This window comes from Lichenostomus cassidix, chromosome 2, assembly GCF_008360975.1.
Source record: "Lichenostomus cassidix isolate B80296 chromosome 2, HeHo_3.0, whole genome shotgun sequence".
NCBI lineage: Eukaryota > Metazoa > Chordata > Aves > Passeriformes > Meliphagidae > Lichenostomus > Lichenostomus cassidix.
The window spans coordinates 51,254,463-51,270,342 of record NC_139482.1 but is presented as its reverse complement, the minus strand read 5'-3'; the positions used below and the strand labels follow the sequence as shown (position 1 = coordinate 51,270,342).

Below are 15,880 nucleotides of genomic sequence, written 5' to 3'. Positions count from 1 at the left end.
CAGCAGATGATTAAAAAAGCAGTTTGTCAGATAGTCCTCAGAGTTTCACATCTGGAAATTTGTATTTCATTAGGATCAGTTCAAGTACTGGTGGTAGAAAAAGTATTTAAAGTAAAACAAAGAGGATCTCACTGTACTTTTAAACTTGGGTTTTGCTTTAGGTCAGCAACAAGTCTATAATCTTTTAAAACAGGAGCAGTTCTAGACCAAAGGCCACCTGTTAAAAGTGATAATATTTAACAACTTTGAATTAAGAGATTTGCATCTGTTCTTCTGTTGCATGCCTAGTGAGGTAGGTATTCATGTACATTAGAAACCAAGCAGCATTACTCCAACAAATACCAAAACATGCAGTTTAAGTTTTACCTTAATTTCTTCCCTTTTTGAGATAGCATCGTTTGCATGTTGCAAACATATCAACTTCCTCAAAGGCACTCCAGAGCTACTCAGTTCTGAGTTAGTCCTTGCTCATAGAAAGGTTCAGAGTAAGAACTCTAATACAATCCTTTGCTTTAGCCTGTAAAACAAGCCAAAGGACAGCTCTTACTAACAGGCACCTCAGAAAAACATTTCCTTGGAGGATACAATGAGAGCTGCAGCTGCAGAGAAATGTTCAGGAAGATCAAGTCTGTGTGACCTATCAAAATTTCCAAATCGTGCAGTAATACCCAAGTAAAAATCTTCTGCATTTCCTATCAAGTGCCCCACTGCAAAGGGAGATCTCCCTGTGATCAGAAGGAGGGCAAAACAGCTTAGTAAGCTCTGTTTTCTGGTTTGTACAGGAGATGCACTTTCCAGTGTTGGATATGAACGCTGGCTGTAGCAAACTTGGGTGTCGTGCATTACTACAGTGCCTGTTACAGTGTCTACCCCTTGCTGGAAGCTGCACAGGAGGAACTGATCCTGCCACGCTCTATAGCTTTAAAAGGAGGGACAGTTGGACAAAAGCCAGGACCTAGTTCAGTGTCTCCTCTTCCAAATCTGTGCTTGCTTCTACATATTCCTGCTCCTGCGTTTGTTACTAGCTTGAAGTGAACTGGAGGTTTCCGCTCCTAGCTGAATTTGTTGGAATGAGAAGATAACACCCAAGTTTCACTACTGCAAATGGAAGAGTCCAGCCATTTGAAGTTCAGGAGCTGGGAGCATAGCTGCAATGCAGTGCAGAACTTCAGCAAAGAGAAAAGAAAGGAAAAAAAGTACTGTTTTACTGTATCAATTGTGTACCTAAAATAAAGGTGCTAGATTCTGTCAGGATGCTTTTACCCATAACAGTACCAGACAGGCTCCTAGATAATTGCCAGGATGAATGAGTTTTGGTGTTTGCCTTTGGAAGACACAACAGAGGCCACTAGGGCTGTGACTTGACAGAAAACAGATTTCACTGTTTACCTACTGTTTGCAGGTAAACAAGTCCTTTAATGATGAGGTAATAGATGGGTAGAGTTCCCTGTATAAAAATACTCCCAAAATACTGTGTTAAGTGCTGTGGTCAAGTTATGGATGTTTCTAGTCAGTTTTAAGAAGGAAAAAAACTTAAATACTTTAAAACATTTGTTGACACACAAATTACCTTTTTTGGTTACTATATATTGAAAATTGAAGGGGGTGGGGAGGAAGAACTTTGTTGATGAACTGCTGTATAAACCCACTCATTTAGTATCATTTATTGCTTTTTGCTCAAGACTCAGAATAATACTTAATGTTTCACAGCTTTGCATATAAAATAATGGCTCTGCAGAAGGCAAGAATTAACAACAACATGGCAGCTTAATGAAACCAAATCTAAAGCCATATTTCTTAGCTCATAAAATCAAGTGAAAACAAGAGCCATTTTTTCCCCTTTCAGTAGAAAATTCTTGCCCGCTAGATGGAGCCTTTAATCTTGCTCTATCGGGTTTTCTTCTGCACAAGGATGTTTGAAATGCTGAAATGAAAAAATGCAAAAACTATAAAACAGTATTGCTGATTCACGTGGTTCAAATGGACCAATTCCAAGCACTTGGTTTCACAACAAGCCAACATTTCAACGAACATAATTAAAAATGCATGTTTTCCATTCAATAAATGAACAGTAATTAATGTGAAAAACTAGGTTTGAGCCAGTAAAGGAACTAAAAGGATGCGCATACCTACTGCTGCTAGGCAAACTTCCTGCTGTGTCATGTATTCTGATGGAAGTTTACAAGGTCAAAGAAGTGGGAAGTTCATACCTGATCCATTCCCTTTTTAAAAAATGAATTTCAGTCTTATTTGTTAAATCCTAGCACGAACTTATGTCTTGGGGAAAAAATAACCTATTACACACCCATTTTCACTACTGAGATTACTTTTCATGAAACACATTCCAAAGAATACTACCTTTTTATTTTCTAATATTTAGTATTTATAGTTTTGCTATAATTGGTTACCAAATCCAATTTTAATAAAAGATTACACATTGCGATTAAAAAAAACATCTAAATTTCAAAAACTCTGGAAATGTTATAATTTTCTAATTAAATCTTATTTTGGATCACTGAAAGTCTTCTTTTTGACCAATAGTAGTCTCTTGTTTTTTGTGAGAGCTTTAAAGAGTTGATTTGGATAAACCCATCAGTGATTCATTGAAACCCCCTCTTCCCCTACTTCCAGCAGCCTTAAAAGTTTTGTTTAGTGCTTTGGTTCCAATCAAACTGTGTTTACTGATAATGGACTGTTGAGGAGAAAAATATTCTACCCAGCTTCTCCACTGTAGCTATATTATTTTTTCATTACTCTCCATCTATAAAGTCAGCAAGGATTTCAATATTAAAAGCACATACTAGCTGTTCCTGCCTTTTTTGGGGGGAGAAAAAAACTCCACCAATTCAACCCCACCCCTCCCACCAAAACTCCCCACCCAACAAAATCTGTCATGAGACAGTTTTTGATGGTGTGCCCAGTGTTCTTACCAGTAACAAATTTCTGTCTGATGGATTGCAGCATACCACTGATTCAGACCTGAATGTGGGCATGGAGAGGACTGACTTTGATGAGGTAGTGGAGGAGTGTTTTTCTAGCAGTTTTTGTTTTGTTTAGCAGGTGTTTCAATCTGCCAGAGTTTGAGAATGTTGGAAATAATTTAAGAGAAGAAAACTGACGGCATATAGGTGAGCTTCCCAAGGGACCATAATCACAATTATCATTACTTCTCAGACAACGGTTTTGCTGACCAAATTACATAACAAAAGAGGTCTCAGTAACCCTAAGACTGGCAATTTCCACTATTTTATTGCTCTTATTCTGATAATTTAAAAATATATCTACAAATCCTAGGATGCTATGTAGAAAATGTAAATCTCAGAAGTAAAATTTTGAAAATTCATGAATCTTATGGTTGTAAGAACAACATTTGGAAATGTTAACAAAATGCACCGTATAGGTAATTAAGTTATATAAATAATCAAAAATGCCAAACCTAAAAATTTATTTTAAAATCTCATCATACTTATATTTCTACCACAGTTCGGAGTTATTTTTGAGTAGATGATACTGAAAATGAGACCTAAGCATTGTTTGCAGTCCTAGTGCTGCTGGCTTTCTGCCCGGAAACTGAGAAATAGTGTGGCCTAGTTATTACTAGATTGGATGTCATCATGTTAGGTGCTGCAAAAACACTCTCAACATCAGGTAATTCTTCTTAATAACTGTATTCATGATCTAGTAGACTTATAAATATAATTTCTATGTTCTGTTGTACTATTTGGGATGCTTAAAGTTCAGTTCAGAGAAGAGAGCTTATATATAAAATATCTATCAAGGTTTCATGTACATCTTTTAAGCTGCACTTAAGCAGTGCTTGAGGGAGGCATATACAGAGAAAAAAATTCATCTTAAACTTGTCATATATGGCAAAAGCAATGTCTTATTTCACAAAAGCAATGGTCTTACCACTGTTACCACAAGTGACTGAGAACAAAACACTGTCATGAGAAGCATGCCCCACAGATACTGTGATACTTATGCTATGTTTCCTTTTCTCAACTGTGTCTCAATTACTTCCTGAAATATGTAAAGTCACACAGTGCTGGTTTCCACCGCTGGAAATAGAAATAAGGAAAGGAATACAAGTAGATTGCCACTGCTGACATGGATGTGGGGAATATTAAAATAATTACTTATTAATTAAAAGCCATATTATAGCGAATGTAATCCTCTTCCCCCTAGGCAAATGCTGCATCAAAATGATAGAAAATTAAGATCAATAAGCTGAAACACAAGCTAAAGTGAAATATTGAATCACCATTTGGTATCCTATTACACTTTATCTGGAGAGGATTTCCCTGAAGTTCTGTGTTAGGAGCAAAAATCTGCATTTAAATGGAGATAGATTAGTAATGCATGAGCTAGTACTTTGCAGGTCACCCTGTGTCTGCAGAACAGCAGCATTAATTTTGCTATTTAAAAATAAAAAACCCTGGTAGTTTGTAGACTGATTTTCCTTTCATTCCTCTTAGTTTTACACTTGTGGTTAGACTGATTTCACTGGAGTTAATCTTGATTTACACTGATGGATGCAAAGGAAAAATTGAGAGCTTGATCTCTGTGCAGTGGGAACTGCAAAACTGGAAGTAGCAAATAACAGTAATTTACAATAAAACATAAACTGTTTTCAATACTCATGCAACAGAAGCACCATAAAGGCTTTCTGAGTCTGCTGGGAGGGGGCAGACCAGCCTGGTACTGCACAGATTCCCTCAGGGCCAAGTGGGAGCTTTGAATAAGCAGAAATTGCATTCGGCATTTTTTATAACTATTGTAACTTTGGGTACCTGGTTTTGTGTTACAGAACAATGGTTTTACAATCTCAATGCTTTCATATAAGCTGATTTATGAGAGCATATGGGAGGAAGGGGGCCCAGCAGGCAGGGCTGGGTAGGCTATTCCACTGGTTCAGGTGCTGGCAAAGACTCTTGGCCAGGGCTCTGCAGCACCTCAGGGCTCTGCCTGGCCTCACACTGGGGGGAATTTAGGAGGTGACAACAAAAGCTTAAAGGCTGTCAAGGCTTCACAATTTCATTTAAAAAGAGAAAAAAATATATTAACAGAACCGTGTGTTCTACCCTGGATAGAAACCACCCATGTTGAGAGAGCCTTCAGAAATGCAAATGAATGTCAGAAGTTTTCAAATTTATTTCCAGCATGCATTTTTTTCTACATATTTTTTCTAGCTTTGTAATCATGGTGGTACTGTAAGAATAGCTCAAACTCTTCCTGTCACATCATCTGCTTGGTGGCAATTTAAAATGATAAGCTGATAAAAATGATGCTAAGAGGCAGAGTGCTTTCTACACTGAGATCTCTGCTGCTACTATTGCTTCACCAAGATCAACAAGAATCATTAACTGTAAGGAGTTTCTACAGCTATTAGCAGCATTTTAGCACTACCAGCAAGATGTGCTTCTGTGTTTGCTCAGAATCACTTTAGTGTATTAACTTAATTAAAGTAGCCTGGAAAGTTGGACAAAGAAATTCCACATACTGTTTTCAGTAGTGCCTTTCTGGTCTAGATGTGATAAACTTGTAATGGGAGTGATTTAGCAAAAACATAAATATAAAGTAAGTCAGGGAAATAGCTGTCTGGAAGACTGTTTCGTTAAGCTAAAGGCAACGCCAGGCTACGAAGTAATTTTGAGTTTAGCCAGTAAGAAGTTGAGTGTTTAATTAATTTTTGATGCTTTCCACAAAGTTTGTATAATGTTTCTCAAACTACTTACAACTCTGAGGTGCTGTACAGGTGACAGGTACTATTAATAATAATGTTAGAGCACTGAAGAAACAGCTGCAGAAATAAAATGTAGCTTCAGTTTGACAGTCACTGCTGTAGAGATTTTGCATATAAGCTAGACAAAATAACTTGTTGCTATTTTGGTCTGTTTCTACTTCATGTTGTGAGATAAAGAACACTATTCTCATGAGAAAAAGGGCAAGAGTTCTACCGAGATTCATCAGCTAATGAATTGTCTTACTGCTAACTTGTCCATAAGACACCTCATAGCACACACATCATCTTATTATGCTGTCATGCTTTAGAGGCATTACTTAGTCACACAAAGCTGAGGATGGCAATCTGGTGCAACACTGAAACCTGAGATTAGCTAAAAACAATGGTGTTCTGTCACAGCATTTAGGTCTGAAGCTCTGGTTTGACATGACAGCAAAGAATCTAAAAATACTTGCTATTTTGAAAGCTGCTACACTGTCAAGTTGATACGATGCATCTAGCAGTGAAATCTACTGAATTTGTTAGAGAAAGGTATCTAAATGATCCTAGCAATTGACCACAAACACAGTGCTGCAGAAAGGAGTGAAATTTCCCATACATTCCTCATGATTGGGCTGTTGGAGACAGGGAAGAGAGACAGAAAGAGGAAGGAGAGGGAATCTTTTCCTTACCAGAATCTCAGGGATAGGTGACTACGTCCATATACTGAGGCTTTGGACAACTTAGCACCAGAAAGCTTTTCAACCCAGCCAGATCCAGGACTGACCAAGATCAACAACTTGCCTCTAGCTACAGTAATTTTCCAGTACTTCATATAAAGTTGAAGAAAAACAAATACCCTCTCACAAACCCCTATCTATCCTTCAATAGATTTTAAAGTGTGATATCAGTAACAAGAACACAATGTTAATTATTTTTCTCTTCTGTTCTCTGGACTCCTGATAAATCCTGTCACATTCAGACTAATATATTCACAAGAAGAAGCACTAAAAGATTTTACAACACATTCATAATACATGTCTTTCAGCTTCTGTATGCATACCATTGTTCCCATTGTTTACAAAAACGTGCAGACACAATGATTATTTCTGTATCAATCAAACTGGGCCCATAGCTGATATATTGGTGTGTGGATATTAGCTCAGTAAATACCTACACAACCTGGGTGAAATGGCGATCTCGTTCATATGCTCCATGGAGGAGAGCAGCAGCAATGCCATAAATATTTTACAACAGTCTTGGACAGCTTCTTATACCGCCTACCAGCAGTGTGTAGTAAGAGACCCCAACAGTAAGTCTCCCAAGAAATTTAGCACTTCTCTGCTTTTTGTGGTGGGGATATGATTTTCCTAAGGGAGTTGATCTAAAGCCAGTCCCTAGACAGCCCTGAAAACCATAATCAAGCAGGCTGTCTTCTTATTGCTGCTGCCAGCACTAGCTCAGCACCATATCCAGAGTCCTGTTCTGCTGCACACATTGCTGTGTCACTGGGCTTCAGTGCCAAAATTAAATTAAATATGATTAGACAAAGCTCTGTAAAGGCTCAGTCCTAAGTCCAACGTGCAGAGTTACAGTAGCAAAGATCAAAGTACACCTGTGCAGCTATAATTGCAGTCAGAGAGGGAGAACAAGTGAGAGGAACAAATCTGTAGACACCAAGGTCAGTGAAGAAGGAGAAGGGAGGAGGTGCTCCAGGCACTAGCGTGGAGATTCCCCTGCAGCCAGGGGTGAAGACCATGGTGAGGCAGCTGTGAGCCTGCAGCCCATGGAGGACCATGGGGATGCAGAGATCTACCTGCAGGCCATGGATGAGACCCACACCATAGCAGGTAGATGATCCTGTGATATTGTGGTAGATGATTCCTATGGGAAGGACCCTACACTGGAGCAGGGGAAGGACTCCTCTCCCTGAGCAGTGGCAGAAACAGGCTGTGAACCTGAGGGAAGCCCATGCTGGGACAGGTTCCTGACAGGGATCTTTGGACCCATGGAGAGTGGAGCCCATGCTGGAGCAGGTCTCCTGGTAGGACCTGTGACCCTGTGGGGAACTCATGCTGGAGCATGTCCTTGAAGGACTGCACCCTGTGGAAAGAGACCCATGCTGGATCAGTTTGTGAAGATCTGTAGCCCATGGCATGGACTCTCACTGGAGAAGTTCATAGAGGATTGTCTCCTGTGGGAAGGACCCTACGCTGGAGGGGAAGGACTCCTCTCCCTGAGCAGTGGCAGAAACAGCTTGTGATGAACTGACCATAACCCCCATTCCCTGTCTCCCTGCACCACTGGTGGGGATGAAGTAGAGGCTGAGAAGGAGGGAGGGGTGAGGGGAGACAGCGTTTTTAAGATTTATTTTACTTCTCAATATCCTGCTCTGATTTTTTTAGTAATAAACTAAATTAATATCCCAAAGTTTAATCTGTTTTGCCCTGATGGTAATCAGTGAGTGTTATTTCCTGGTCCTTATCTCAACAGATGAACCTTTCAGTATATTTTCTCTCCCCTGTCCAATTATGAACAGGAGTGATAGAGAGGCTTTAGTGGGTACCTGGCATGCAGCCAGGGTCTACCCACCACAGAAGGGTTCAACATATTGCATATTTAAACCCTTCCCCTGCCAAGTCCAGCCCCCACCAGAACTGACCAAGTTCACAGCTGCTCCATTCAGACTCCCGAGTGGCCCCCAGACTACCAAGAATTACTTGCTGCAAGACCTCAATCAAGCTGTCAGACCAGACAGAGTATTAAACTGTGCCAGAATGGTGAATCTGGTGCTCAAAGAGCTCCTCTGACCACAAGAAGGCAAACAGCTGCCTTCACCTTTGAGCAATGGTCAGGGTGCAAAAAAAGATACATGCCCTGCCACACCAAATCCCAGGGCAGCTGTTTGCATTATGGCTTGCAGAGGGCAAGGGCATTGCCAGGCTTGAAAGCAAGCTGCAGCCCCTCTGAGCTGCTAGCAAAAATAAAAAACTTCAGTCAAATAAAATCCCTGACAAACAATTTTATTATGCAAGCTTTAACTGCGAATGACACCATTTCCTAACAGCATTTTATGTAAATACGGTATTACATTTACACAAAAAAATGAAAAACTAACCCTGGAATATTCATCCTTATGCACAAAAGGCACCATTAATAAAGCATCTGTGCTTTTGTCTAAAACATTTCTCTGAAAGGGGGTAATTATTATTGAAAAAACCCACACTGATCTGCTCCTGACAGCTCACAAGGTACATGTTCATCTACTTGCTCTCCCTGACAGCTGATCTATTCTAGGCACACATAACTAACTAATAAAGACTATTATACTTCTAATAGAAAAGTAATTCCATTTATCTTTACCCTTCCTAGCAGCACTGATTTCTTTCACAGTGTTGGGCTAGGATGCTGTAAGAGGTTTCTAAAATGTGGTTATTTTCACCCCTACAATTGCTGTGCATTACTTAGAATTTTAGATTGCTCTGCTTTCTTGAGAAAAAACAATTAGACACAGATAGCATCACCCTGAGGATGAAGCAAAAGCAATTATTTCTGTTACAAAATGCCCTCCTAGATCTGCATGTGAACAACTAACCTTTTTGATTTCTAATTTTATTACTTTGTCTTACAGTTAACAAATAATTAATATTATTACTAACACCCTATGTACCGCTAATGTCTATGCAATTTCAATTATAAAGCTATTACTGCTGCTTATTAATTCTATTCCATTTATCTTCAAACTTGCATCTTAAACTTACATTTGTTGACATTCATGGAACTGTGGCTCCTCCAAACTAGCTCACCGGAAGCCAGCAGTTTATGTGTTGCAACCCTTGAGACAGAACATGAGATTCAATGGGAGGCTGCAAACTACCCTGTTTATTGTTCAGAGGCACTCAATTGGATTAGATGGCTCTCCATATCCTCAAAAAAAAAAAAAAAAGGATTGCTTTTGAAACAGTGCTGCCCACTTCATCTTTCAATCTTTCTTCTTTCTAAGCTTTCAAGTCAGCTTTTTTAAAAAAAAATAATACAAAAATATAACTTATGACACAGCAAAGCCTATTTTAGCTAGTATTACCCACTTCCACTTCACCCAGCATTAGAGCCCTTTGCTTCAGGAAGGCCACGGGAGTGGTATCTGCCATGTATATGAATCAGTAAGTCATTGCATATGGCTCATTTAATGTTCCTGGCTGTTTGCTTTTACAGTTGTTTTTTCTTTTGGGATGTAAGATTAAGATTTGTTATCGATGCTGCTTAATACAAACAGCTCCTATATAATGTTTGTCCTCAAAATCAAAAAAGAGATTCATCATTAGAGACAAGCCCGAAGTTTCATTGACTGTCAAAGACTTCATTCAAGTGGAAAACTCGCTACTGAGAATCTGTTAGCTGGCTGTGCACTGTCGAAAAGATCTGATTGATTTCGAGTAATGATTTCCAATATGAACAGTGCTCTTCATATTGGTGTGCTTTTTCCTCCTGACCTGAAAAGCCTCTTTATCCCTGCCCTCCATCCTCTTCTCCCCTCTGCAAACTGGCTCAGCTACTCATCCTTTACATTCAGAAACATGCCATGCACTTCCAGGCCCCCTGTGAGGTTTCCGTGCTTTGGGGGATCTTTTTTTTGGCTTCTTCTTCACTAGGGAGCAGTGCCTCAGCAGGGCTGTAGCAAGCTTTCTGCCAGAGCTGAAATGAAGCAAATCTTCAGCACTAATGACACAACGCCATGTCAGGCCCTGCCCAGGCCAGGTGGTGTAAGCCCTTGGATCTAAAATGCAGAGGCCGAATGCACCACTAAATTAACGCAGTGCTACATGGCGCAGTCAAAGACATTAAAGTTTTAAGAGTGCAATTGATTATATGTAGTTCTGCTTTCAAACACACTGGTCAAGATGGATTGCAACAGTCATGCCATGTCACAGTGATGCATGTCAGCAGGCTCTCCGTTTTTACTGTATGGAGGGCTTGACACTGGCTTTTAACCTACCAATAAACTACCCTAACACACTGCAAGAAGTGGAAAGGAAAAGGAACTACAAATCCAACAGTCACATGTAAAATAAAAGACTACACCAACTACACTACAGCTTGTCTGCTGCCGACAGCACTTGGGGTTAAAGGAACATGATGGCTGCAATTGCCAAGAAAGGAATTACATCCTCAAACAGCCTCTTTTCGAAGATACAGGGAACTTCCAAAGTAAATCTTCCTTTGGCCTGGAATGTTCCTGATCATATCTGAAATTACTGACATCTTCAAACATTTGTAATTCCTCACTAATTACCAGTGTCTGAGGGGTACTGTAGGAGAAACATTCCTATCAATAGCTAAGAAAGCTACCTTTCTGAATTATATTTTGAACTCAGAATCAAAGTGGTGAGACACTGGAACAGGTTGCCCAGAGAAGTTGTGGATGCCCCAACCCTGGGAATGTTCAAGGCCAGGTTGCATGGGGCTTTGAGCAGCCTGCTCTCATGAAAGGTGTCCCTGCTTCTGGCAGAGGGGTTGAATCAAGATGAACTTTAAGTTCTCTTCCCAACCAAATTGTTCTATGATTCAATAAATATTATTGTATCTTATCTGACATTGTTTTCCCATCCTGGGTATTTGTTGTATTCAGTATTTTCCACTCTTTTTTTTTTGTTTGTTCGTTTTGTTTTGCATTCACTTCACAGAAAAATATGACACCTAGCAGAATTTCATTGACATAAACTATTTCACTGATTATTTAAAATCACTAGATGTGAGATACTTTTTTATTTTTGTGGATATGGAAAATTTTACTGAAAGCAAAATTATCTCAGAGGGAAAGCAAACTTTAAATTACTATTAAAACATTTCTGTTAGTTCTAGAAGCAATGCTAGCAGCTTAAATTCGTCTTAAACTGACATCTTCCTTAAAAGTATCTAAAGGATGAAAAAATAGCATTGTAAAAGATTTCTGATTCACTCACCATCTACAGCAGAATAATGCATGTTTTAAGAGGTGTGGCATAAGTGTGAGAAAAGAAAATAAGTACCGTTTAAAAAGATATGAGTTGAGTATCTCATTATCTGGGGAAAGAATAGAATTTTATTTCCTATGTAATTTTGAAATTTATTCTAACTTCGTATATTTGCGTAAAATTGGAAAAAACCAACCTCCAACAACATAAATTTCTACTTTGAAATAAGGCAGATCAATAATAAAACACAGTATTTTCAAATTATAGGCATTCCTTTAACTACTGCTATGGGGCTTCCCACCAATAGTCTCAACATGTCTGCTGCCCAGTGCATTAAAAATGATGTTTGTATCTATGACTTATGCTCATAGGATAAACTCAATATAGCTACAATACTTCCATTTGAGTTCTTCTTTGCTGTATTATTCTAAACCTCCTACAACACCTAAAAACCACCCCATCTCTGATGTCTTTGTGATTACAAGGTAAACAGTAGTACCTAAGAATCTGAAGCGACATATCTGAAGATTATTTCTCAGATATTTCAGAGTAGACACTTTATAATTAACCAAATGCAGAAGTCTCAAATCAAGTTAGCCCTACACCTCTATTCCACCTCTTGGAAGATTTGAATATAGGCACACATCCTTCTTAATAGCATAATTTTAGACCGATATTGTTATGTATCACGACAAGACATCCAGTGACAAGGAAGAAGTAGGTGTAACCCTGTGGTAAGCCTCAGAACCTAGAGATGTCTCATGCAATCTTTGAACCCAACACGAAACTTGATGCTCTGAACAGTCATATCCACTCTTTAATTTAAGGCATGGCAATCTATCAAAAGGTGTATCTGTTACAGAATAGGCAGCACTGTGATGTAATGGGCTGTGGGGGGGCTGCAGGAGCCGGCAGCCCCCCGAAACAGGGTCCCTGGGGCCCATATCTCCACCAAGTTTGGGGCTGGCGGCCCCCGGGGTGTGCTCAGCGTGGCGTGAGTCTCCGAGCCACAGAAATTCATCAGGAAATGCAGTGAGATGAAGGAACGAACTGGACCCATCTCCTTTCTGCCAGGGAGGTTTATTAGGGGTTCTTAGGTAGGGGGTTGTGGGGATGGGAAAGGGGGAGGAAAGCAAGGGATAGGAGCAGGGGCTAGCAGCTCGAAGATGGTACCTCAAACTGATGCACACATCGGCTTATAAGGGAAGAGAAAGGGGAGGGACTGTCTCCCCTGGAGCCAGTCCCTGGAGCTCTGAAGGGAAGACTGGCAAGGGGTACACACCAATAGGTTTCAGGTGCAGCAGGATGCACATTTCAAAATGAACCAATAATACACAGAGCAGGGGAACAAAGGGAAAAGCCACATGGAGATCTGGAAATCACATTGCTACAGCACTGCTCTTCTAGAAACAGCCAGGCTTGTTTCAAGACAATCAAAATAATATCATATGCCTGCCCACTACAAGGCAGCCTTCACGAGACCAAGGCAAGCACTTCGCAGTAATGCCCAAAATCAGCCAGGAAGAATAAAAGCTTAGAGCTTACTGGAGGGTGGGTTTAGAAAACACCAAGTTAAACACCAACATTTCTAGGAAGAACTGGAGAGTCTTGCAAGTTCTGTACAGAACTGATATCAATGAGCAATGAGGTCAGGACATGGCAAGAAGTTTGTCATGTCATGTGCAAGAGTGGAACCTGGATGTTACAGATTTTGAAGGGCTCATTTACAGGTACATAAGCATAAAAGAGACCAATAAAGTGTCATGTTTAAAAGCTGTGAGCAAGAATGTAGTTATACAACTTCTAATATCATTGGCAGCCAGGGAGATAAATCTCTGCTACTCTGAAAGGGTATTCATAAATAGCCATAGGATTCTCCAGCAAACCACAGGACCTTTAAGGAAAGCCAGAATGCTGCAGGAAGCTCTTACTCAATTGTATCTGAAGTCAGTCAGCCATAAAGGATGCCTTACAGAAGTGTCACACAAAAACTATACTGGAAATGGACTGAGGGGCTTGAAAACAATGCTTCAGACCAGAAAAGTCCCTCAAATCTATCATTTTGAGAGAGGGAAGAAAAACTACCAAAGATTTCACAGTAGAAAAAACACGTTTTGGAAAGCTTGCCTTGCTGTAGCTGTCTAAACCCACTGAGTGCAGCTTGCTGCCTAACCTCTGTTGCTCACAGGCAAACGCTCCTGTTAAGAAGTTTTGCTCCCTCTCTTGAATCGTGGACTTCAGAAGTCAGGGGATGCTGAATGCAACACTGTAATTTGTAGAACACAGAAGGGACAGTATCATTGATGCAGTGTAATGAGCCATTTCCCCCTCCCTACTGTGATTAATGGTGTGGACAGGAGGTCTGCTGGAGGAGCTCACACACGATTCTGGCCCTGGAGGCATGGCCTATATAGAGCACCATGTGAATGCTTGCATGAGAGATTGGCAGGCCAGAGGCAGCTCTGGGAGCCTTTGTTATTGTCCAGTTTACTCTTTCCAGAGCTCCTCCAGCTTGCACAATCTGTGTAGCCTCTGGGAAGGCAGCTTTAGAATTGGCTTACTTGATGGAAAGAGCTGTTCTTCTTGATGCATATGATGCAAAGTAATGTGACAATGATTGACAGCTAGGGTAGAAGAGGAAAATTGAGTTAAGTTGGGTATTGTGTGAAGAAGCAGAAGGGAGAAGGTAAAAAAGGAAAATTCCTCATTACGGCAGCACGTGTGCAAGGGGGGAGATAAGAGTTGCTGGGTTTTATAGTAATAATCATTAATAAAGTCAGTTAAGCTGACACAAGTTTATGATGGTATAAATAGTACCCCAGTGATTACTGGATGTTTTTCTCCAAACTTAATCTTCCCCAAATAGGAAATAATTAATAAGTGTAGGAATCTGCCAGAGTGCTCCCCATTCACATTTGTGAACAGGCCATGTAACGTGAATATAAACCCCAGGGCTTATTCCTATCTGCACTTCCATTGGTACACTATGCTCCTCATGTATACACTTAAGGTGAGTCAGAACTTGCCTGCCAGCTTCTCATTTCCTCCTCCCTTACACTCAGTTGCAATTTTTAGTGAATGATGCAATTACTTTGCAATGTACCAGGCAAAAGCGCACTGATGCTTTTGTGCGTTTTGAGTTCAGGTCGGAAAACAGAAGAAAAAGCTGTAATTGATTCCATCTGACTTTTTTTTTTTTTTGTATTGAAACAAAAGTTAACACCCAGAGAAAATGTCTTCCCCTAGAAAAATGGACTCAAAATGTGGAGTCTCTCACTGTTTTGCTTTAGGAGATGGTACATGCCCAAGATACATCCCATCTGAGCGTATATATTAGTTTATCTTCAGCAGACTGTTAGGTTCTGGACCACTTGCATGGGAAGCTGAAGTCTTGGGGAAAAGAAAAAGGGAGGGGCAGAAATTAGAACAACTTGAAGATACTTGTGGCAAAACTGGAGATAGCAATATATATCAAAGAAAAAAGAGTTTATTTGAACAAAACCCAACTGGCTCTCATTCTTAGTTATGAGTAAAAAGACCCTTTTCCAGAGCTCCAGAAGGCATGCTAGAAATCACTACTCGCTGCTATTTGGAAAGTTTTACAAGTGTCTCATAAGAATATGCCATGCTTGCATTGAACCTAAAGGAACTCCCACCATTAGTAAAAAGGTTGTGCTGCAGTTTTCCTCCTGCTGCATATATGCAAGCAGCTCAGTACAACACAGTCATAGGAGACAAGGTTACGAAATTACATGCACCGTAGTTGTCTGTCTGTCAATACAGAAGCATTTTCTTCCAGAACAGAACAATTTTTTTTTTTGTTTAAATTCCTATCTTTTACAGTTACTAATATCAGACCATATGCCACAGCAGACTCAGTTTGATGTACCATTAACACCAGTATTTTAACTATTTCTGCATGCAATCATAATGCTCTAAACCACCAAACCATCCTCTCAAAACCTCTTAATTGCTATGAAACTAATTTCAGCATCTATCTCTCTGAAAATCCTAGAACTCAAATCTCTGTAATCCAGGGTCATCTCTGCAAAAGATCTTCAAGTCAAGATGGGTCGTGACAGGTGAAACTTTGAATATATTTACTGCTTTGAAAACACCTGGTAGGTCTCTATCATTCCTTAGAGATATGGGGTTCAAATAGTACAAATCTTCAGGCCAGTTGAGTATATTCACTACCATGTTC

General features: G+C 39.9%; 1 protein-coding gene across 6 annotated transcripts in view; it reads right to left on the bottom strand.

The window, feature by feature from the left end:
• Positions 1-15,880, bottom strand: part of TPK1 (thiamin pyrophosphokinase 1) — a 301,751-nt gene that overhangs the window by 7,059 nt on the left and 278,812 nt on the right. The window contains exon 8 of one of the 6 annotated variants that reach the window (XM_085051530.1): positions 367-517. The exons of the other annotated variants lie outside the window; for them this stretch is intronic. Within the exon in view, the coding sequence (XP_084907656.1) occupies positions 513-517 (5 nt within the window). The 3' untranslated portion in view covers positions 367-512. The remainder of the gene's footprint in view (positions 1-366; positions 518-15,880) is intronic. 6 annotated transcript variants of the gene reach the window in all.